We start from the raw sequence: 22,541 nt of genomic DNA on the forward strand, positions 1-22,541 counted from the left end.
TTAAAGTAGAAGTGGACTCATTTATTGAAAAGTTAAAATTTTAGAAAAAAAAGAGTAATAAGGCTGCCACGAGCATGACCACACAACACACACCAATCAATTTGCAAACATTGACAATGACGGCAACATAAGAACAACATCATCCACAGCACATGTACTTCGACACCTTCATGTCGATTCCTGTTCATTATCTTGTTTTTCCGCAATTGCCCACTCAGGTTAATGCCACACATGCATTGGACTCATACCCAAACACAGATTTGGAACAAGAAGCCAGCAAATAATTCAGTAGTAACTCTCAATCGTCACTTCAAACAATAATGAACAAACAAACAAACACAGCAGAACGGAACCAAATTCAATGTCTCTAACAACAATGGGAGAAGTGTCGGTTCAAGCAGGTGTAGGATTCTCAGAAGGAGAAGTCCTCCACACGATGTCTTTAAGCGCAGGACGAAGTTGGTTGCTGCAGAACTGGTTGTACTCTAAGGTATCACCGTTGTCCTTCTTCACCTCCACCACCAAAAACGACGGCGTCACGGCGTATAAATCCGCAGCAATTGCAAGCTTCCCTTTCCGACCCCGCTCTTGACCCTGCAACCTCACTTTGGTCTCGCTTTTCTTAACGTCGAACTTCACCGCCTTCGCCACCTCCTCCAGCCGCGAAATCACGCTACTCGCGGGGCGTGTGGTCGCAAACCGAATCTCCTTCTCCTCCCTCTTCTTCTCCTCGAACAAGGGCGACAAATCGAACCCCTCCGAAAGCGAAATTATATGAAAAGCATTCATCGTCGTGGACTTGCATTCTTCCTGCTGCTTAATCTTCTCCTCCAAATCCAACTCTTCTCTCTTCGCTCCCATCACGTTCTTCGGAACCGGTTTTTTAAACCAGGACGACTCCATGATCTTCGAAATCGTTATTCGGTTATTCGGGTTCGGGTCGAGGAGCTTCGTAATGAGGCGGCGTGCCTCGGATGAAAACCACGGCGGGCACTTGAAGTCACCGCGGTAGATTTTCTTATACAAGGCGACAAGGTTGTCATCCTGGAAGGGTAAAAACCCTGCGAGGAGTACATAGAGGATTACACCGCAAGACCAGATATCAGCCTTGGCGCCGTCGTAGCCCTTTTTCCCGATGACCTCCGGCGCCACGTAGGCCGGGGTGCCGCACGTTGTGTGAAGCAGGCCGTCCTGGCGGAGGTGCTCGGAGAAGGTGCTGAGGCCAAAGTCGGTGACTTTGAGGTTGCCGTCCTCGTCGAGGAGGAGGTTCTCCGGCTTGAGGTCGCGGTGGTAGACGCCACGGCTATGGCAGAAGTCGACGGCGGAGACGAGCTGCTGGAAGTAGAGGCGCGCGGTCTCCTCCCTGAGACGGCCGCGGGCGATCTTGTTAAAGAGCTCGCCGCCGCGCACGAGCTCCATGGCGATGTAGATCTTGGACTTGCTGGCCATGACCTCGTGGAGCTGCACGATGCTGGGGTGCTTGACCATGTTCATGGCCGAGATCTCCCTTTTGATCTGCTCCATCATCCCCACCTTTATTAATTTCTCCTTCCCCACCACCTTCATCGCCACGCTCTTTCCGCTCTTGAGGTTCCGCGCGTGGTACACCTTGGCGAACGTACCGTGCCCCAGTAGCCGCCCCAGCTCGTACTTCCCGTGGAGCAGCATGGGGTTATTAGCCTCGCCGCCGTTGGTTTTCTCGGCCATGATCATCAAAATATACAAAAACACTACTATTCCTTTTACTTCTACTTCTTTTACTACTACCAGCAGTGCTGCGAATTACAATATAGAAGTGATATTTTTTTACAGATTTGGGTTGGGGAAGGGAAATTGAAGAGAAATTGTGGGGTAGTTCACCCGTCTTCCACGTGCTTCCGGTGGCAATTTCTGCCGCCGATTCTGCGTTTGGCTTGGCCACTTAGTTCAGTTCTCTTCAGCCGAAAACTTCTCATCTCTATTCATTCCCTGGTCCTGCCGGGACCAAAAACAACCACTCGCTTGATTTTTCTCAATTATTCGATCACTCTCTCCCTACCTCCTACTCTCTTATTTCCTTCATTCTCTGCGCTTGAACCTGTTATTTATAGGGCCTTTTTGTATCGGTGCAATTACGGATTTGGGCCTGTTTGAACACGTGGCATGATCGTGGAAGGTATCTTGGGTGGGGATGGTGGCACGTGGCGTGTGTGAGTGTTGAAATTGTAAAAAGGGTTGTTGTAGGTGTGTGGTTTGGTTGTTAGTTCTTGAATGAGTGACAGATGAGAGGGTTGAGAGGGAGAGCGAATAAGGGTAAGAAATTAAGAATCTTATGGTTTGTAGCAACAAAAGCAAAGAAGTAACATTGGTCCCCGCATGACAGCGATAACACCTACGAATGTACCCATATTGTTTCTTTATTTCTTTATTTATTTATTTATTTATTTATTATTATTATTATTATGAATAATCAATCAACATACTAATACTACTACTCATTGAGCTTGTTAATGAAACACTTCCTACTCAAGATTCCTGGAATCAAATAAATTGACGGTTGTGGATTGAATTGCCAATTCATTTAACCTATATATTTTGCTCAAAAATTTCATTGGTTGGTTGATTAAGATTGTGCTAAGACTATGCGACAAGTGTACGCGTTCGGAAAAATAATTATTTGAATTTCAGTGTTTTCCACTGTAAATATAATAGTGTGATATAAACCCATACAAATTTCATTTTCTATTGTAAATAAGATTAACATATTAAGAAAAATAAGTGTTCAAAAGAAAGGGTTTCTATATCGGTTCTTAAAAGAGTGAAGTCTTTACGTGATAATTATTAACTTCCAGGAGATGAATTATACACTAGTACGAACATGATTATTCAGAACACTTAAAGTAATATTTCATCAATGATTCTAGAATATCCATAAATAAATGTCATTTAAGAAATAAAATAATTTGATGATAGTTCTTAATCATCATGGTATTTTGATATAGGATAACAATTTGTACTATAATATGTTATGATTTAAAGTATAGAGACTTTAAGTCAAAGATTACAAGGGTTCTTTACTTTTGAGTTACTTTCGTATTTATAAAAAAAAAAAAGTTTGTTGTAAAATTTGTAACATCTTCGTGTTTGATTTCGTTGAGACAAGAAGTACTAGAAATCTTATATAATCTTCTTCCGGTAAAAAATAGTACAACAAAATATGTAAATAACTCTTTTGACTCAAAATAAAATATACATACGTCACAATATTTTTGTGAGTGGTGGAGATACTATTTTATTTATAGATAAATCGGTTTACAAATTATTTTTATTCAAAAAAAAAGAATATACAATTACAATAATAATCACAAAAGATAAATATTACCAAGATAACAATAGCAAATGAAGATACAAAGATAATCGTTACTTATTTAATTTTTCTTTTTGTTAGTAAAATTTAAACTAAATATAGGACGAATTTAGATTTAATTTTTGATCTTTAAACTTAGATCAACTTTTTAGATGTTTAATATCCATCTTCGAATATCAAATCCTGGATGATCGAGATGGTACAAATCTATTCTTAATTTTGTAGTGTTAATTGATAAAAAAAAACTTGTGATTATTATTGGTGGTGTCTCTAGTTGTAAGTGTGGTAGCAATTGTGGGCAGAGCCGATGGTGGAGCTCGATGGAGATGTGGTGCGGTAGTTGGATCTAAGATCTCAAATTTGAGAGAAAGAACTCATGTGTTCGTCGATGAGAGAAACATTGATAGTGGCAATGATAACTCCTCCTCACTTGGTTCAATAGGAGAAATCCTTGCATGGACGAAGGCGAGAAGGCAATGACGAGAGGAGAGACAAGTTTTACAAAGAAAAAATTGTCCCAATAGTAAAAATCATATTTTTACAATACAAGAAATCTTAACAAATGAAAAAGGAAGAAGAAAAAGATACACTTTGTATGTTGGTTGAGTCTATAATGACATAGAAAGGAAAAACTTTCTTTACCACCATATCTATGTAAGGTTTAGAGCCAGCATAAATAGCCTTTTTAACTAGCATAAAATTATCTTAAGGACAACAATTGCGATGGAGAAAGAGCTTGGAGACTTATATGTCACAATGGAAGAGGATGAGGAGTTGGGATTGAGCACAAAGGCATGAAGGGCAAAAGTCAATGTAGCTTTATGAGAGTGGCAGTTGTAAGAGGTGGAGTTGCGTTAATGGAAGATGAAGAAAATCGAGAGATGAAGCTTTGGTGCATTTGAAAAAAAAACAAAATAAATGTAAAAGAAAAAAAAAATCTGAAAACAAAGATTGAGAAAAAAAAACATGAAAAAATAACAAAATAATGACGTATGATAATCCATAATCTTTTAAATCATACTAACACCAATTTAACAAAAAGATCCCATTGAATCTTTTTATATAAAATAAAAGCTGAATTGAAAAAAAAAATATCACATTAAATAAATCCCATAAATATTATAGAAAAAAAATACTACTTAAACCCAGAAAGAATTATCAAAATGATAAAAAAAAAGTAATTTTATTAGTATTTTTAAAATTGTATAACTATTACGTAGTTATGAAGATCGTCTTTATAAAATAAACCTAATGAAATATCTTAAATATTAACAAAAAGAAACATAATCTGGTCAAACTAAAGAATTCCATTTTGTTTCCACTCTAAATAAATAAAGAAAATCGGAAATCTTATATTGCTCATCCCCACTTATACTTTTGAACCAAAAATTTATTCTTAAACAGCTAGAGAAGGAAAGGGAAACATTATATACTTAATATTCGAAATTGAGAATTAGTACCAGTAGCCGCGTACCTCATTTCGCATTAGTTAGGGACTAAAGCAAAACCTTATCAACTTTCCTTTTGTCTTATGATGATTATCAAACCCAACTTGTGAACTTGGAAATTACTGTTTTTTTTTTTTCTCTTTTAAATCCCTTTCCTTCCCAATTACAACGAAATCATTGGTACTTTCATAGTGGAAGCTTATCCTCATGGACAAATATACCTATCATGTTGTTCAAATCAATCATAAAATAATGCAAACATAAATTTAAACATAATCATAATTCAAACTTAATAACCTTTTATACTAATATAATATATCATAATCATAAAAAGAAATCTTTTTACTAAAATTTATTATTCATTACTGTTAAAATTAAATCTTTTTGCTACTATTGCAATATTTTAACTTATCAGGAGTTTGTCAAATATGAAGAACTGAACTAAAAAAAAATTTAAATATATTTTCGGTTTCTTAACTTTTAGATAATTTTGGAATTAGTCAATTTTAAAATTTTAGATAAATTTAGTATTTCATCTTTTAAAATACATAGATTAAGTCATTTTAATTAAATTTTGTTAGGTTTATTTGATAGTTCGTATGTATTTCAGAATTTTATTTAAGTTGTTTATACTGTTTGACACATTTTTACTTTAATATTAAGTTAAATACTATTATAAAACGCGTTTGAAATATTAAATAAATTTAACGAAATTTAATTAAAAAAATTAAATTTATGTATTTCAAAAAATAAATAATTAAATTAATTTAAAATTTTAAAATAGATTAATTTTAAAATTCATTGAAAAAAACTCTATTTAACACAAAAACCAAATTTCCTCGACCCATGGTTTTGCTTTAACCTCCTTAGTTTGAATGCAGTGAGTGGACAAAAGTGAGAGCTGAGAATCTGATTGATTACTGAACATGTCACATGTGCAAGTGGAAAATCAACTTTGGCCTTCACCTCCAAGTGGCTTACTTCATCATACACAACTATAAATTCTTTTCACTTAATAAATATCTTCTTATTTATTTTCAGTTTTACACAATATTACCTTTTTTTTTCTTTTTAAAATTATCAACTTCTTATACAAGTTTTATATTGTTTAAGAAATACTAAATGTTAAATTGAGTATAGTTAAAAATCTAAAAGTTGAATTGCTTTTCTTATTAATAATAAAAATTACATAGTTAAAAATGTAATTACATAAATAATAAGAATCATGATATATATTTTTTCTGTACAATCATCATACGTATTATTATATTATTTTCCCTCTGCTTTTATTTTATACTACACATGGTGATCTTGATCTTGTCAGAAAGAATATAAAGAAGAAGCCATTGAAAATTGTGCAAGGCTAGTTGGCTTTTGTCTAGTATGACTCCTGAACAGTAAATACCCCCTCACCTCATTAATAAATCAGTTCCTTTTAGTTATACCATTATCTAGAAAATATATAACTTTTAGTAACTGTTTTTTCGTTTTTTTTCAAATAGATAATTTTATTCTTTATTAAGAAAAATAATAATAATTTAATAATTTATATTATCATTATGTTTTTGGTAATTGTTTTTAGTGTATTTTTTAGTTAAACAAAGTTAATGGAATGATTTTTCAACAATAATTATTTTTAAGCAACTATTTTACTTTTAATATGACGATATGCTATTTTTTTTTCATATTCTTAATTTATCTTTTGATAATTGTGTAAAACATTTATCTTATTATGTATGTTTGATGTTATTTATTTGTTACTTTTTTTCTTTATTTGTCGTTTTCCATTTTCTGTATTTATATTTCTACCCTTTAATCTTTCGAGAACATTTTTTATTTACTTAGATCTTTTAATTTTTTTTGAAAGACATTTTTCTTACATTTTAAAACATTTCCTTTTTTTTATAAAAGCAAAAATTAAAATATAAGCCTAAATATAAATTTAAATGTATTTGAAACATAAATCTAATACGATAAATTTAACTATAAAATTAGTTTTTTAAAACATAAATCCAAGAAATATATACTGCATCTATTAAAATAAAATTAAAAAATGGTAAATAACATTCTTTCAAATACCTAACTTTGACTATTTGATCATTAAAAAACATTTAAATTAAAACTGCTCATTATTGATATCATAAATGTTAAAAAAAATTATTTACTTTTATGAACTCACACTATATTCCAGTCAATTTATTACGTGATAAACAAAATTGAGTCCATGTACTTTAAATATTCATAATAATTTTTATCAACAAATTTTAAAGATAATAATGATTTTGCAATCCTTACCCCCTCACATGGCATGTGTGGGGATTCCTGAGTTATGGAGATACGTACAATTTACTCAATGGTAGTACTCAATTTTTCTTTTCATTTTTCTTATATATCACAATAACAACAATCATTATACATGATAATTTGAATTTTTCTGAAACAAAATTTCCCAAATTTTCCCTTATCTCGACTTAATATTTTTATATTACTAAAATTATAAATTATGAAAAAAAATATACAATTTTAATAAAAAATTAAAATTAAAATTATAGTTTTTATACACATTTCATTTCATTTTTATTTTGTCACAAGGGATAGTCTATCAAGTGACATTATTAGCTTTTAAATATTCAAAATTGACCATGTATAATTGTTAGAAATTTCTTCTACCAAATGTTTCCATTTTTGTTTTTTCTTCTTCCTTTCTCTCAACTAACCTACAATTCGAGCATCAAAACCACATGCATAGTCAAACATTTTTTCATGAGAATACTTCAATATTAGTGACTTGTATGTACATATATCATCTCCTCACTATTATAAAAAGCAAATTTAATTAATTAATTAATTAATTAATATATCAATATAAGTAGTTTAGTTAACCTGATATTTACCCACTTGAATTCTATTCAAACTTTTATTATTCTAACATCATCACATATTTTAAACTTACTTATGATGACTGTGTATGATTCTTTATTTTAATCTCACGGTGAAAGTGAAACATGAATTTATTAAAAGTTAAACAATATTGGAAAATATAAAAAATGATTGTATGTTTTCTCTTGATTTCTTGAATATATTTTGGTTAATTAGCATGCGCGCATACTTAATCATTGATTTAATTTATTGAATTTTAAGTGATTAAGACATGGATACTTTTGACAAGAAAAAACATATATTAATGTATGATGATTGAGACATGAAAACCGGTTCCTTCTAGTGTAGGTCTTTCTTTCCTCACCTCACCCCAACCATATATATGTAAAGACAAAATCTATTTAAGTATTTACTAAGTAATTTGTTAATAATAAAGAAAATGATATTTTAATCCACTTTTTTATTCACTTTTAATTCATTACTTCAATCACCATTAGATCATTTTTTTTTTAATGATGTGATCTGATAATCTAATGGTGATTGAAGTGATAGATTAAAAGTGGATCAGAAAAAGTGGGTTAAATATCATTGTCTTAATAATAAATATAAGACTGACTTAGGAAAAGAAACATTTCAGATTAAAGGGGGAGTTGAATTAAATTTAAAATATTTTCATAAATATTTTGTAAGATAGTGGTGATGAAATGACATAAGAATAATTGTTTGATAGTTTAAAAACATTTAAAAAGAGTTTTCACAAGAAGATTGTAAAAGACAACAAAAACCTAGTACAAGTGTAATAGACAAGGGAGTGTAATACTAAGATTTTTTATGTTGGTCCATAACTTTATAATGGTGAAAAGATAAAAAGTTCATTCAATTTCTTGGATATTGAGAGTAATCAGGGTCATTCATAACTAAATTGAGAACGACAAATGCAAAATACACCAGCATAACTTCCAAATAAAACACAAATAAAATTTTAATTATTCAATGATATCTCGTCATGGTGTTAAAATACTAACGATAAGGATTTATATAACAATAAATTTTGTTAATTCTATTTTATGTTTTAAATGCATTTTATGATAATATTTTCATGATAAGATTTGAGTTGTTTATATATATCGTTTGACATATTTTCACTTTAATATTAACTAAGAAATTATCATAAAACATGTTTGAAATATTAAATAAACTTAACAAAATTTAATTAAAAAAAATAAATTCACGCATTTTTAAAATTGAAAGATTAAATTGCATCAAAGTTTCGAATGAAAACTAATTCTAATTTTAATTTAAAGATAAAAATAAAAAATATATTTAAGCCTATATTCATTATTATAACATACGATAAGTAAAAAAAAAAAAGTATACAAATGAGCAAGCATGACAATGACTATGACACCAATTATTTGAACAAAACTTAAACTTAATCCTCTAAGGAAAACCTATCAATATAACCTTGAATTTACCATGTTAATCATCATAATTAATAGTAGATGCATACCTAAATTCATAATAATATGAAAACATAGTAGTTTAGCCTTTCAATTGAATATGCACTCTCTCTTCAGAAAATCCTTTAACTTTTTCTTTGTCTCTTGGGGTGAAATAAAATTGTGTATTTCTATTTACATTACAAGATAAAAGATAAAATTACTCTTTAATTACCACACATCAAAGATCACGTAACCTTTTGAATACATAATTGCCAAACTATTTTAATATCCTTTGATTACTTTTAATGCGGCATAACTATAAATGATATAAATCTCCTTAGTTTTCTTAATATATATATATATATATATATATATATATATATATATATATATATATATATATATATATATATATATAAAAGATCAATATTAAATTAAAGATTGAGAATCATGTCATGAGTCCATGTCATGATCAATGTATAAAAAATCTTACACTACTTCTTATTAAAAAACAAGACGAGGAGTTTCCTTAAATATTAAACTTTTAATTTTATATTTGAATTCTTCACATGTCCATTTTGAAATATATAAAACTACCGAATGTATCTCAATTTTTATAGCTCAAACTTCTCTATTCTGCTTGAGACAATTTCTGGTGTAGCAATCTGTTAAAGTAAATAGTTACAATGAGTTAAACAAAATAAAAATACGAATAAACAAAATAAGACGAATTAATTACGCATAATAATGTCTCACTCTCAGAATGTTTTAGGGAGGCCATGTTTCCATTTTCTTCGTCTTCTTCTTATCAAATTTTATTGGGAAAATTTGTTCTCGTACAGTAAATCTATATTTTTAAAATAGAAGAAAAAATATTTTTGAAGTCTTTATATTCTGTTGTGAAACTTGATTTCAGTCCTCAAATCATATAAAATATGAATTTTATCCCTCATAATTTTTTGCCGTTACTAAATCATAATTTCAAGTACAAGAAAACTAATCTCGAATAGTTTTTAAAATTAACCGACATTTTTAATAAATACAAATATTAAAATAACTTTTTAAAAACATAAGAAGAAAAAGCATTAATTATTAAGGATGAGAGAAACTTGAGGCATGACCTAACTTCATAAATGTGTAGCTTCCTGAAGGGTGCAGAACAAAATTTTCCAAATTCATTGATTCATTAAAAACGATGAGTTGTCTTGAACACAACGGCTAGGTGGTCACGTGTGCCACGTGTCTGTATTATAGCCGTTACACTTCCAAACATTCTCATCATTGCGTTTGATTGCACGTTACGTAGAGAAACATTATCGAAATGAAAAATACATGTCCACACCACAAACTATACCTTATCTCAGTCTTTTAGATAAGTTATCGAATTTCAGCCACTCAAATTCAACTCTTTCTGTTCACCATTTATAAATGCTAATATCACTCGTAAGTCATAATAACCTCTACAACGTATAAACCCGCGTCTACTTATTTTGTTATAAACCCGTTTTCTTTCAAATCCAACGCTCAAAAACACGCCACACTTACATTCAAGTAATTTTAAAATACGTTGTTCACATCTTCAGCATTTATCCTGTTAAAATTAGTATGGAGATACTAATTTTAGTGTCTTTCTTTTAAGCTTCGAAGTTAAGTAAATATTTTAATTTAATTCTTACAACTATCTTGTAACTTTTAATTAAAGATGTTTACAGGTTACAACACTCTTTCCATAATTTTCAAATCAATAATGCATAAATCCTTCTTTATTACTTGTAATTTTATCAAATAGTTGTATTTTATGGATATGTTTACTTGAGAATGCAAGTAAGGAATAAGGCTTAAATACCTTTTTGGTCCTCATTTTCGTAGTGTTTGTTGCGAATGGTCCTCATTTTTACAGAATGTTTAAAATGGTCCTCATTTTCGCAATTCGTGTTTTATTTGATCCTTTTCTTGTAACGCCGTTTAAATCATTAACGAAGCATTGTACATGTGGCACAATTTGTATTAGGGTGTATTACTTGTACTGTACAAGTGGCTTAATTAGATATTTGGGGATAAATAAGTGAGCTAGGGTTTTGGTAGGGAATGTTTGGGCAGTTAGTGAGTTTTGACAATCTTGTTCCTCCATTCCCAATTGGTATTGATGCAATCTTCTTCTTCCTGCAATCCCATTATATAGGTATGTTACAGTCCCAATCTTCTTCCTTTACCTCTGGTTGTAATCGTTGGAGGCAACCGTGTTGTATCACTTCGTGCACTCCAAAGAATTAACCCCGATTTGTAGTTGCAGAGAGATGACTGCTTTGAGGATGACAAGAACTCCAAAGAATATTGGTAGAAAATTTTGGGTACAATCTATTTTTATTTTTGTGATAATAATAAATTGGTTTTAATTTTTGGTTTATTGATTTACAGAGTGGTGGTTCCAATAATGTGGGCTACAACTTTTTCAAATGGTGGTGTTGATGAAAAGGATGTCATCATCATGACATAAATGAGGCAGATTAATGATTTGGAGAAGTCATTGAAGGTTGCTGAGAAGAGGCTGCAATTAGTAATAGGGTTCACTTGAGTTGTTATTGTATTATTCGTACTGTTATTGTGTGTAATCTTTTAAAGTCCAATATGTTTTGTACTATTGTTAAATGAAGAAATGAATTAGTTTGATTATGTTGATATTATTAAGCCTACTTTAACGCAATGAGGGACCACTGCTACAATCAATTACAAATAAAATAATGGGAACCATTACACCAACATCGACAACCGACAAACAAACCAACTAAAATAATACTCCACTGAACCCCACCTACAGACACAAACTACACAAAATCATGGAAGTAATTTAGAAACCATGCAGAACATCACAACAATCGAAAGACAAACAAACCCAAAAATAGAATTACGAAAACCCTAACCCACGAGCAAACATAACCCAGAAAACCCTGAACCCACTTACCTCGTTGATGATGATTAACTAGAAAATTGAAATGAAGAGTGCAACTGCAATCCAATGATGAAATGGCAAGTATTAGCTGCTTCCTCTGCAAATCTGAACTCAAGAAAGACGAAGATAAAGAATTTTTCCTAATTGCAAAATTTCCCCTAAATTGAAAAATTAACGTTAATTAGCCACCTGTACAGTACACGTAACACACCCTAATACAAACTGTGCCACCTGTACAATGTTTCGTTAATGATTTAAACATCGTTACAGAAAAGGACCAAATAAAATACGAATTGTAAAAATGAGGACCATTCTAAACATTCGGTAAAAATGAGAACCATTTTAAACATTTTGTGAAAATGAGGACCATCCGCAACAAACACTACGAAAATGAGGACCAAAAAGGTATTTAAGCCTAAGGAATAACTATTTTACATGAATAAGGAGTATATTTTTCAAATAAGTGGAATTTGTTTATATTGGACTAATGATTCAACTTAAAACTTATTTAAATTATTACTTTTAGTCTTATTCTTTCTTGCGATTTTGGTGCCATTTTCTTTTTCTTTTTACAACAGTCCTCTTAATTTGTATATATGGAGGTGTTAGTGTTGTTTTGCCCGTTTGAATTAATTGTTGTGTTTGTTTTTTTTTTGTTAAGGTGAGTACTTTTCTCCGACTGGATTGAAATTTTTATCGGTTCAAGTCACTAGTACAAAAAGGAGATATTAGATCGGTTATAGAGGAACCAACGTAACAAAAGACGCGGTGGCAATTTTGAAAATAATGTGAATTATATTAGATCGGTTGTGAGGAACCGATCTAATATGACCCTAAAAAAAGTTATCAGCTTTCCATATTAAATCGGTTATGTTGACAACCGATCTAATATTTTTGTTCCTCAAATCTACAAAACTTTTTATTTTCTTTCTTTTCGCGTTTCACTTTGCATCTATCACTGTTCATCTTCTCTGTTTTACTCTACATTTTTTTTCTTTTCGCATCTCATTGTGTATCCACCACTGTTCATCATCTCTGTTTTGCTATGTAGATCTCGACGCCACGAACCACAACCTCGACGCCGCGAACCACCATTGTTGCACCACGAACCACCCAGTTGAAGCAAGAACGACGTTGTCGCGCTGTGGAAGCTGTCACGCTGTCGAAGCTGTCGTGTCGTTCGCCATCGAGGGGTTTTTGTTGTCGTCCACGCAACACTGTTGACGTTGTAGCCGTCGTTCAATGGTCCACTCTCTTTGGCAAAAGTTCATGCTTTCATTGTTTCAACCTGTGAATTTATTGTTTTGGGGGTAAAAAATGGGTTCAGTTACCTTGATGGTGGCCACGTTGGGATTTTGTTTGTGTGGCTATTTTGAGGTTTGCTATTTTTTGTTCTTGATTTGAATAGTTTGGTTGCTGTTGTGAATCTCTCATTTTGGAGTGTATAAAATGTTTGCAGGTTTCCTATGGTTCAGATGAATACGGGGTCCTCATCAAGAAAGGTGAAGCAAAAATGGGACAATAGGGAAGAAATAGAGGTGGATAGAGAATATGATGTTGTTCTGCTTCCATCTAATGGTGGATGCGTTTCTGATTCTGAATCTGAAGGGTCAAATGGCAGGTTAGAGCCTCATGGATACTTTTTTTTATATATATAACTAAACTTATTAGATCGGTTGGGACCATAATCGATCTAATATATGAGAGACATATTACATCGTCTTATATTAGATCAGTTCTGGGACCGATTTAATACACGCTCCAGAACCGATTTAATATCCCCTTTTTATACTAGTGAGTGTATCATAAAGGTATATACACTAGTGCAGGAAGGACGTTTGGCAACGATTATTTTTTATGTTCTGTACCGGTTCCCGAATCGTAGCATATTAGGACGAGGCCAAAAGGTGAAGGCTTTTGGCCTCGGGTGTGACCCGAAGCCATAGATCCACGTTTATGTTTCCGTTATCCTGGAAACCGAGACCATAGAGTCTCTAAATTTTTAGAGACTCACCGCAACGAACCTCACCACCGTTCAAAACCCTAATCGCGAGAGATCACTACATTGCCTTCATCTTCAACGCATAAGCGATTGAGATCGCGCCTGAACTACCTCTGCACCACGAACAGAAGAACGCGAGTCATTTACCACCAACATGAAACCCAAAGCACGAGTGAGGCGCTGAAACGAACCAGAGTTCCTCCACAACAACACCTTCAAACCTTCATCGGGGCAATCGCATCAGACCATTGTGACAACAACCCCTGAATTGCGTAGGACCTCATTCTTCTCCTCCACGAACACGAACTCGCTGGAACGAACCCACCTTCCTGCACCGTTGACATATAGCCACAACGACGCACCAAAGTGGCATGGAGTAGTGACAACCTTCGTCGGAGCATAGTGGTGGCTGTGGTGGAGGGTGGGGCAATGGTGCAACCGAGTGTGGTGGAGTTCGCGCAGAGAGGAACAACAATTTCGAGTTTGGGACGAAGATGAACAGTGTTGGGTTCGCGAATTTGGAACCCTAAATAAAGGATATGGTCTCGGTTCAATTAATAACCGAGGGATAAAGTGGAATAGGCCTCAGTCCTATTCCACCTGAGGCCAAAGCTTCTGTTGTCAATGGCAATTTTGAAAATTTTGGGAACTCTGAAGCGTTATAGGCCTCGGTTGAGTGATAACCGAAGCATAAAAGCCCTTATAGGATTCAGTTGGATTGGGACTCGAGGCAAAAAAGTTCAAAAATTTTCAAAAATGTCACCGCGTCCTTATAGGTTTCAGTTCCACAATAACCGAGGCCTATAAGGCGATGTAAAAATGCAATTCTGCACTAGTGATAAGGTTGAACAACAATTGTGTTATGCCGAATTTGGGCCAACACGACTAATCCAACACAGTCTAAATTTATCATTTCAAATTCATATCTGACCATTTAGTGGTTTAGGTTAGTCAGATTCGAGTAATTTCAAATGTGGTTAACTATGGATGGATGACGACTTATCTGAATTTAACACACACCCACATAGATCTCCACCACGCCAACAAACCATTGTACAACTTCTATGCAAGTACTTGTTGGATATAGTGCGACGAATTCGAAGGGTTTCTGAGTATTGGAAGAAGGAAGGGAAGATAATGTCAAAGTAGGTTTCCAAGATTTGAAGGGTTTCTGATTTTTTTTTTTGAGAAAAACCCATATATATGATTTTTTAAAGTCTGATTTGGAGTATAAAAAGATACATACAAATATAAGTTTGTTTCATTGACGATGTATCAAATATGTGAATTATCACGGTTTAGAAACAGACCTAGTGGAAGTATTAGAAGGATGAAACAGAGAGTCCCCACCAAGGTATTGTGGTATTTGCCAAAACTACTTATGTTTAAACAATTGTTTGTTGTTAAAAAGAATACAAAGAACTTGACATCATATACAAATGAAAAAAAATAATTGTCAAAGCTACTTATGTTTAAATGATCGTTTGTTGTTAGAAAGAATACAAAAAGCTTAACATGATAAAAAAGCTTAACATGATCGTTTGTTGTTAGAAATATATTTGGTACAAAATCAAAAAATTTAAGACTAATACTTGTTATAAATAATATAAATTTTTATGGAAACTTAAGTAATAAAACATATTATCATCAATTTTGTTGATGATTTATAATTTGGCTCATCAATTGTTCACGAAGAAAAAACACAACAGTTAAACAAGACCATAAATACCATAAAAAAATCCATTATAACAAGACAAACATATATAGTCTGAAATACATCCAGATAAAAATTATAAATAACATGGCTAAATGCATTAAAAAATAACCATTTTTTGAACGTGTTTATTTGCTCGAAGAGAAGAATATGTGTACAGTTGTCAACATAGTGTAGACATTACATATAAATTAGTATATAATTAGTGTTATAGAAATAACATAGAACAACCTCAATAGATTTGAAATTCTTATTCTCTCTGTGTTATAACTTAATTAGCACACTGAGATTTTTGTAACCTCAATAAGGACGACTAATGAAATGTTTGTGATTTACAATACTTTCAATTTATTCAAGTTTTGTATGATTTATTTACAAATTTGTTTTTATTAGGATTTCGTTTACCCTTATCTTGGACTTAAAATCAAATTCATGTTTTTCATAGTTTACTTTTGTTCATAATATCTTCATTTTTCTTATTTGATCCAATTTGAAGTTCCAAATAGAACTAATTATTTTTCAAACTCTTTAAATTTTGAAAGTTAATCCTTTGAATCTTTTACGAGCATTTGAGCAATTATTTGAAAATCAATTGCTAAAATCACTTAAAAAATGTATAATTTTTATTTTTACATATTAAAAATATCAGGAAAATCAACATAAAAATGTTTTTTTTTTTCAAATTATGATTGTTATACAAAAATATTACTTTTCATAACTTTTTTTTTATAATTAGCGCATATTCATTTATGTAAACGGAAAATTTGAAGATGATTGATAAAATATAACTTACAATTACTATTTATGTTAAGATTGGAATAAATTTATATCTTTATATTTATTTTCACTAAAAACACAGGTTAGTTACGATCGACACCAAATTATATATTTATTAAATATTAAAAAAAAAGAAAAAGGAATAGTATGAGGGTCCTCGTAGAATTGTCATAATTCTGTGAATTTTATTCGCCCTTTACAATTGCTACAATAAGGGAGTCGAGAAGATTCTGAAACTACAACAATGACATATTTTTGTTCTGTATTCAAAGCACTAAGTGTTTTCGTTTTTTAAGGAATCAAAACATCACACTATTAATTACATCATTTTCATGCCACGTGACCTACCACGAGGTCGAAACCGATGGATGCTTACTTCATAATTCTTTTGTCACACGCACCAGACATGTAGGTATTTTCAGCAATCGACAATTAATTGCTTATTTAGCATCAATAAAACTATTTTCAAAAATAAACAAAACCATGAAAAGGCTTAGGTTAGTGATGTGTACATCACAACTTATAAGGTCTTCGTCAAATATGTCAATGAGTGCATTTATTGAAACTGTGAAAAGATTAATACATATTATCCCCTTTATCTAAATTATACATCTTATTAACTTAATATAATTACATTTACAATGAAAAAAATGTTTTTACTTATTAAGTTTCATCGCAGAGAAAAAAAGAAAGGAAAGAGGGAGAGAAAAAAACGTAAAAGATATAATGGTTTTTACTTATTTTATTTTTGCGTTCAAATATATATATATATATATATATATATATATATATATATATATATATATATATATATATATATATATATATATATATATATATATATATTTCTGAAAGTGACATTGTAAAATGGTTATTTTAAAAATTTGTGGAGGTGAAGGAAGTGAAAGCCTATATATACGTGCTAGCTTAACAAAACGAAAATAAAAGCCCATGGCAGAACATGGCCCAGAGCGCCCATAACAACTTATTTTCCTTCGTGTAACACTTATTTTAGTCACTTGTGAAGACTCCATTAACACCTTCACGATATTTAATTACCATTCGATTCCTAAGAATTAATATAAGACTCTAAGAATTTCAATCACTCTCACAAGACTTTCTAAAATGCTCTCAGGCTTTTTTACATATGAAAAGTGAATTTAAGAATTTGAACCATAAGGAAGATAAATTATTATAAGTGAATGCTAATTACAGAACATTAACGTCCAAGCTATTGTTCCCTTTCCCTATTGAACCCTGATGGGTTTGTTTACTAAATTAAGCTTTATATTAACATAACAAAAATTTACATCATATTTTTATATATAAGGAAACTTCTACGTGAAACTTTTAAACGAAAACATATATAAAAGAAAATAAAAAAGTTTTAAAGGGAAGATGGGACTGTGTTAACAACTGAACAAGCCTGTTTAACCTTTCAGAACACTTTCTTTAGTTTATTGGTGTCACTAAGGTTGTTGGTTGCATGTCCTTGTTTGTGTCTCGCTCCAACAGGTTCTTCCCATGTTTCATCACATCCTGTTTCATCTTCCCCAAACTCATCTCTCACCAAATAATGCTGTTGATAATATCTAAAGGCCACAAATAACACGAACACTGCAAATAACACAATTTCATCCGTTGGTTATCGGTTCGACTCTCCGGTAAAAAATACTAATCATTTATATTATCGTAAGAAATGAATTTTAAGTCTAATTCAATCTTACAAAATCAATTTTAAATTTTGAGATAAGATTTACACTTTATTTATATATTCTGAGATTGTGTCATCACTAATTGATGTGGTACTTTCAACATTATTTGGATTTTTTTAAATAGGTTTATTTTAGGAAAAAAAATAAGGACATTGCAAATCAAACAAAAGAATTGAAATTCAAACCTAAACTCTAAATTCATATTTTAAAAAGTAAAAGATGCAGTGTGAGGAAACATAAGTACCTGCCCAAATGCGAGCAACAACTGACGATAAATTCCAGACAAGCCCAAAGATGCCAAGAGCCACTGCTTTTTTGTGTGTGCATGAATCCCAAGCATCTCGGAATCGCCGAATCCAAAAATTTCCTTCATGTCATTAAAAAAACTGTGACCATATATTCATACTCACTATTTCGTCTTTCATCCTTTTTTTTTCCCCTTACAATTACAAAATTCATTTCTTTTAATTACCACATTACTGTTCTCATTTGGAGGTAAAAAGATTATTTTCCTTAAAAGAAAAACAGGACCATTTATTAAAATAACAAAAGAATAAGGTTCTTGGACACAGTAACACGTGAAGAGAGACTATAGTTTTAGGTTTCATCTTTGGGATTGGGACCACTCACTAACACCATTATGTTAATATCCCACACTGTGACTGCGTTCTCTTCTTTTCAAATCAAATTGTCAGACACAAAATAAAATAAAATAAAGTCAGAGATGCTTCATCCATGTGATGCATAAAATTATGCCTCCATCATCACATCAAGTACCAAATCTTTAAAGTCATAAAATTTATTATCTTGAAGCAGAATTAGATTTAAAGTTTCTAACTTTATTTATATCGTTTAGATGGTATAATTGCACTGCATTAAACTATTATTTGTGTTTGTTTGTTTCTGCCCCCATCAGATCCACATTATGATGCAGTTAAAACCCCACCCATTGTATAATGAAACAAAATAAAATCATAGTTAGCCAAGAACCCACTGAAAATTCCAACCTCTTTTGTCATTTACTTCATATATGTCCATGATCGGGTTAGATTACACTAAAGAGTAGAGAGACAATTCAAACATCGTTAACTCAGTTTAGCATCTAGCACTAGCAGTTCCTAATTACACTAACTGTACTATGTTGTTTACAGCAGCTAAAAGTTGTAGGGTCATAATTCAGGCATTAAATAATGTTAGAAAAAGCAACATCAATTTCAGGAAATTACCATATGCAGTTAACTGTGCAGAATAAGAAGTGCAGATCTTTGGTACAGTAAAAACTCCGAAGAAGCCTGAGGCAAATGACGGCAAAACAAATGTCAGTAATCGATTTGGTGAAAGGGCACTTTCAATAACTAATAGTAATAATAATAATAATGAGGATGAAGGGGGTGGAGAAGAAAGATGCATTTTTCACTTCCATAGTTATGCAAAGAGTGAGAAATGTAAATTGCTCGTAATGGTTGATTTCAGAATAATAACGGAACCAGCATGTGAAAAATTTAGCCTTTTTTAGTGTTGAGAGAGTTCTGTTAAGGAATAGGCTTTTGCATGAACCCTTGAAAACTAACCCAATTTGATCATCTTCCAAATGGTTATGTAGCTGCCACATCTCGCTAAAACAAAGAGCAAAACAGCCAACTGCAATTCATTCACAAATGGCAAATTAAAATTTGGTGTTTAATCTTCTGGGTTACTGTAATTTGTAATGTTGATAAGAAGATAATCATAATACCAGTGAGCAAAGGAATCTATTAATTTACCTTTATGGTGGTGCCTGGATCTCCAGAAAACAGGCCTTTGATTTTTGACAGAAACTCGTTTAAGTAAGGAAGGATCAATTTCAGCATCCAAATTGCATCTTCTTCTCCCAATACATAATTTGTGTCCTCAACTTCTATGAAACCCCTGTTAAGTTTGATCCAAAAGAGAATCAGAAAAGATTATGAATGTTCTTGAAAATTGTCATTGTAATATATTTTTCACCATGGTGCTTGGGTTATCACCTGAATATTAGGGATCTATATAGGAAGATGACAGCCAGATAAACAAGACTTATATAGGAAGTCACTGAAATAAGACTGCAGAAACAAAGAAAGAAAAGCTTCATATCATGGTTCTGTTCTGAAACAGCAAATTATATACTGATAGTATACAAAAAAGAAAAAAAAACTCTGTATAACTGATTTCTAACCTCAGATTGATATCCTTTGCATAAGAAGATGAGACTATGATGAATGTCCCAAATCCAAAAACAAATGCTGATCTTGAAACGTCTCTCCACATGATTAAATCCACTGAAGAGGAGAATTATATGGACAAAGAATCAATACCATTATGTGAATAAAATTTTGACAGTAAATTTCACAGTTTCGATGAATCCTCACCTATACTCTGCAATTTGCTTTGGGTTTGTGGAAAGCTGCGGTGTTCTTCCGCCTTTGGAACTGGACCATCACAATAAATTATAATAAACACAAAGCCAACTGGAACAAATTGAAAGAACAAACTGAAAATTCCTTACTTGAATTAGCTTGGGCGAAATTCCGGTGAATTGTGGAATTCCTTCTGATTGTAGGAGATTGCTTCAGACTATGAGGAACAGAAACTGGCTTTCTTTCATTTTTGTGATGAAATCGCATGTGGGCACTCACAATCCTCTTAGGTTCTGGTTCATTTAGAATCTTCTTAGGTTCTGGTTCCTTCATAATCTTCTTTGGTTCTGATTCATTCAGAACCACCTTCTTTTCCGGTTCATTCACAATAACCTTTTTGTCCTGTTCTTTCCCAGCAACCTCATCACTTTCTGGCTCTCTGACAACCATAGTTTCTGCAATACTAATTTCCTTCACATCAATTCTCTCCTCCATCTCAATCTCAATTTCTTCCCCTTCTTCATCTCCTTCATCTGCTTCATCAACTGCAACTTCATCTGAATCATCACCAACCTGAACCGACAATTCTGTTGAACATTGAACCGCATTCGCTGAGCTGTTAGATATGACCTTCTCTTGGCACACATCATCCAAATCCATGCAACTATTATCGTCAGCGTCATTCTTCTCATTCTCAACCTCAATCTTTTCATCGGTTGGTTCATCAGCAACTAAATCCAATTCGGATTTCGTGTTCCTCAATTGAATTGAGCTGACACCAGGAGAAGCACTCTTCTTTATTGGATCTGACTTGCTCTTCCTCAATTGTGCCGGACTCCTCTCATGCCCCTCGTCTGATTCACTACTCTTCTGTGTCTCAGATCTCTTCTTTTTGGGATAAACTGGACTTCTCTCAAGTTTATTCGCAAAAGAAGCAATCTTTCTGGTCTGTGTTGGACTCTTCTTTATTCCATCAGAGGAAGAAATGTTCAGCTCCTCGGAACTCTTCAGGGTCTCTGTCTTCCCTCTTGCCACCTGAATTGGGATCTTATTATCTGACCCCTCAGAGCTCTCAGATTTCCAAGTTTTCCTCTTTCCACACCCAATTGGGCTTCTTTTCAATCTGGCACCGCCACCATTTTCTTCAGGATTTTCCTCTGCGTTAAACACCTTGATCCCACCTCTCACTTCATCACTCTTCATTCTGCTCTCCCACACTGACCCTGCAACCACACTCCCTCTAGCCCCTACCCTCCTTTTGCCAACTTCCATCAATTTATCTCCTTTTTCTACCTGGCTATCAGTACTCCAATGGGTCATAGGTGGTTAGTGGATAAGAGGCTTCTAGCTCAAGCAATGGCGGTTGGTGGGGTGCAACATTGGGATCCTTTTGCAAAACAATTGAGAGTGAGTGAGTGAGGGAGAGATCAAAAGTAGAGAGAGTAGTTGGTCACTTTTCTTTTTTCCTTTTTATTTTATCTCTTTCTGTATGATAACTGTGCCATACCAGGGTAAGAAAAAGCAAAGGTAAATTTGGTGGGGTTGAATGATTAGGGTGCTGAGGAAGAGAAGAACCCTTCTTTTTCTAGCATCGATTTGATTGATTCCCTCTGATCTCTCGTCACTCTTACCGAGGCACTCTAAAAGTCATTAATAGTCTCACTCTCACATCACATGAAACTGTACACCTAAATTTGCTGCATGTAATATGTATCTTGTCCTTCTTCTCAGAGAGTCCAAAGTGCGTGTGAATTCTGCAGTGTACTTATGGAATTGAGTGTATTTTCTTAGCGGTTTTGTCCATAGCCTGCTTACGTGTAATGGTGGAGGCACAAGGAAATGCGATTTGTCATGGTAGCTACAAGTACCTTGGCAGAATACCAGACAAACAC

The 22,541-nt window shown here is 32.6% G+C and overlaps 2 protein-coding genes across 2 annotated transcripts; both read right to left on the reverse strand.

Moving 5' to 3' along the window:
- Nucleotides 1-2,070, reverse strand: LOC114163026 (CBL-interacting serine/threonine-protein kinase 6-like). Its single transcript, XM_028047070.1, has one exon. It carries the CDS (start codon nt 1,711-1,713, stop codon nt 394-396), a length of 1,320 nt encoding a protein of 439 aa, XP_027902871.1. The 5' UTR covers nt 1,714-2,070; the 3' UTR covers nt 1-393.
- Nucleotides 2,071-17,731: 15,661 nt separating this feature from the next.
- On the reverse strand, nt 17,732-22,298 carry LOC114163224 (reticulon-like protein B21). Its single transcript, XM_028047402.1, has 9 exons — nt 20,799-22,298; nt 20,662-20,721; nt 20,469-20,571; nt 20,281-20,355; nt 20,038-20,182; nt 19,846-19,915; nt 19,501-19,566; nt 18,519-18,641; nt 17,732-18,176 (listed from the first exon to the last, which is right to left on the reverse strand). The coding sequence occupies exons 1-9, from the start codon at nt 21,967-21,969 to the stop codon at nt 17,998-18,000; spliced, it is 1,992 nt and encodes a 663-aa protein (XP_027903203.1). The 5' UTR covers nt 21,970-22,298; the 3' UTR covers nt 17,732-17,997.
- Nucleotides 22,299-22,541: the final 243 nt, after the last annotated feature.

The sequence above is a fragment of the Vigna unguiculata genome, chromosome 9 (genome assembly GCF_004118075.2).
Source record: "Vigna unguiculata cultivar IT97K-499-35 chromosome 9, ASM411807v1, whole genome shotgun sequence".
In the NCBI taxonomy this organism is placed as follows: domain Eukaryota; kingdom Viridiplantae; phylum Streptophyta; class Magnoliopsida; order Fabales; family Fabaceae; genus Vigna; species Vigna unguiculata.

What these genes read in the sequence shown, in the direction of transcription:
- LOC114163026 (XM_028047070.1), bottom strand. Translation starts at nt 1,713, where the DNA reads ATGATCATGGCCGAGAAAACCAACGGCGGCGAGGCTAATAACCCCATG.
- LOC114163224 (XM_028047402.1), bottom strand. Translation starts at nt 21,969, where the DNA reads ATGACCCATTGGAGTACTGATAGCCAGGTAGAAAAAGGAGATAAATTG. An exon ending in TTTCGCCCAAGCTAATTCAA is followed by an intron (nt 20,722 to 20,798) that starts GTAAGGAATTTT and finishes GTGATGGTCCAG; the next exon opens with TTCCAAAGGCGGAAGAACAC. An exon ending in GCAAAGGATATCAATCTGAG is followed by an intron (nt 20,356 to 20,468) that starts GTTAGAAATCAG and finishes TTGTTTCTGCAG; the next exon opens with TCTTATTTCAGTGACTTCCT.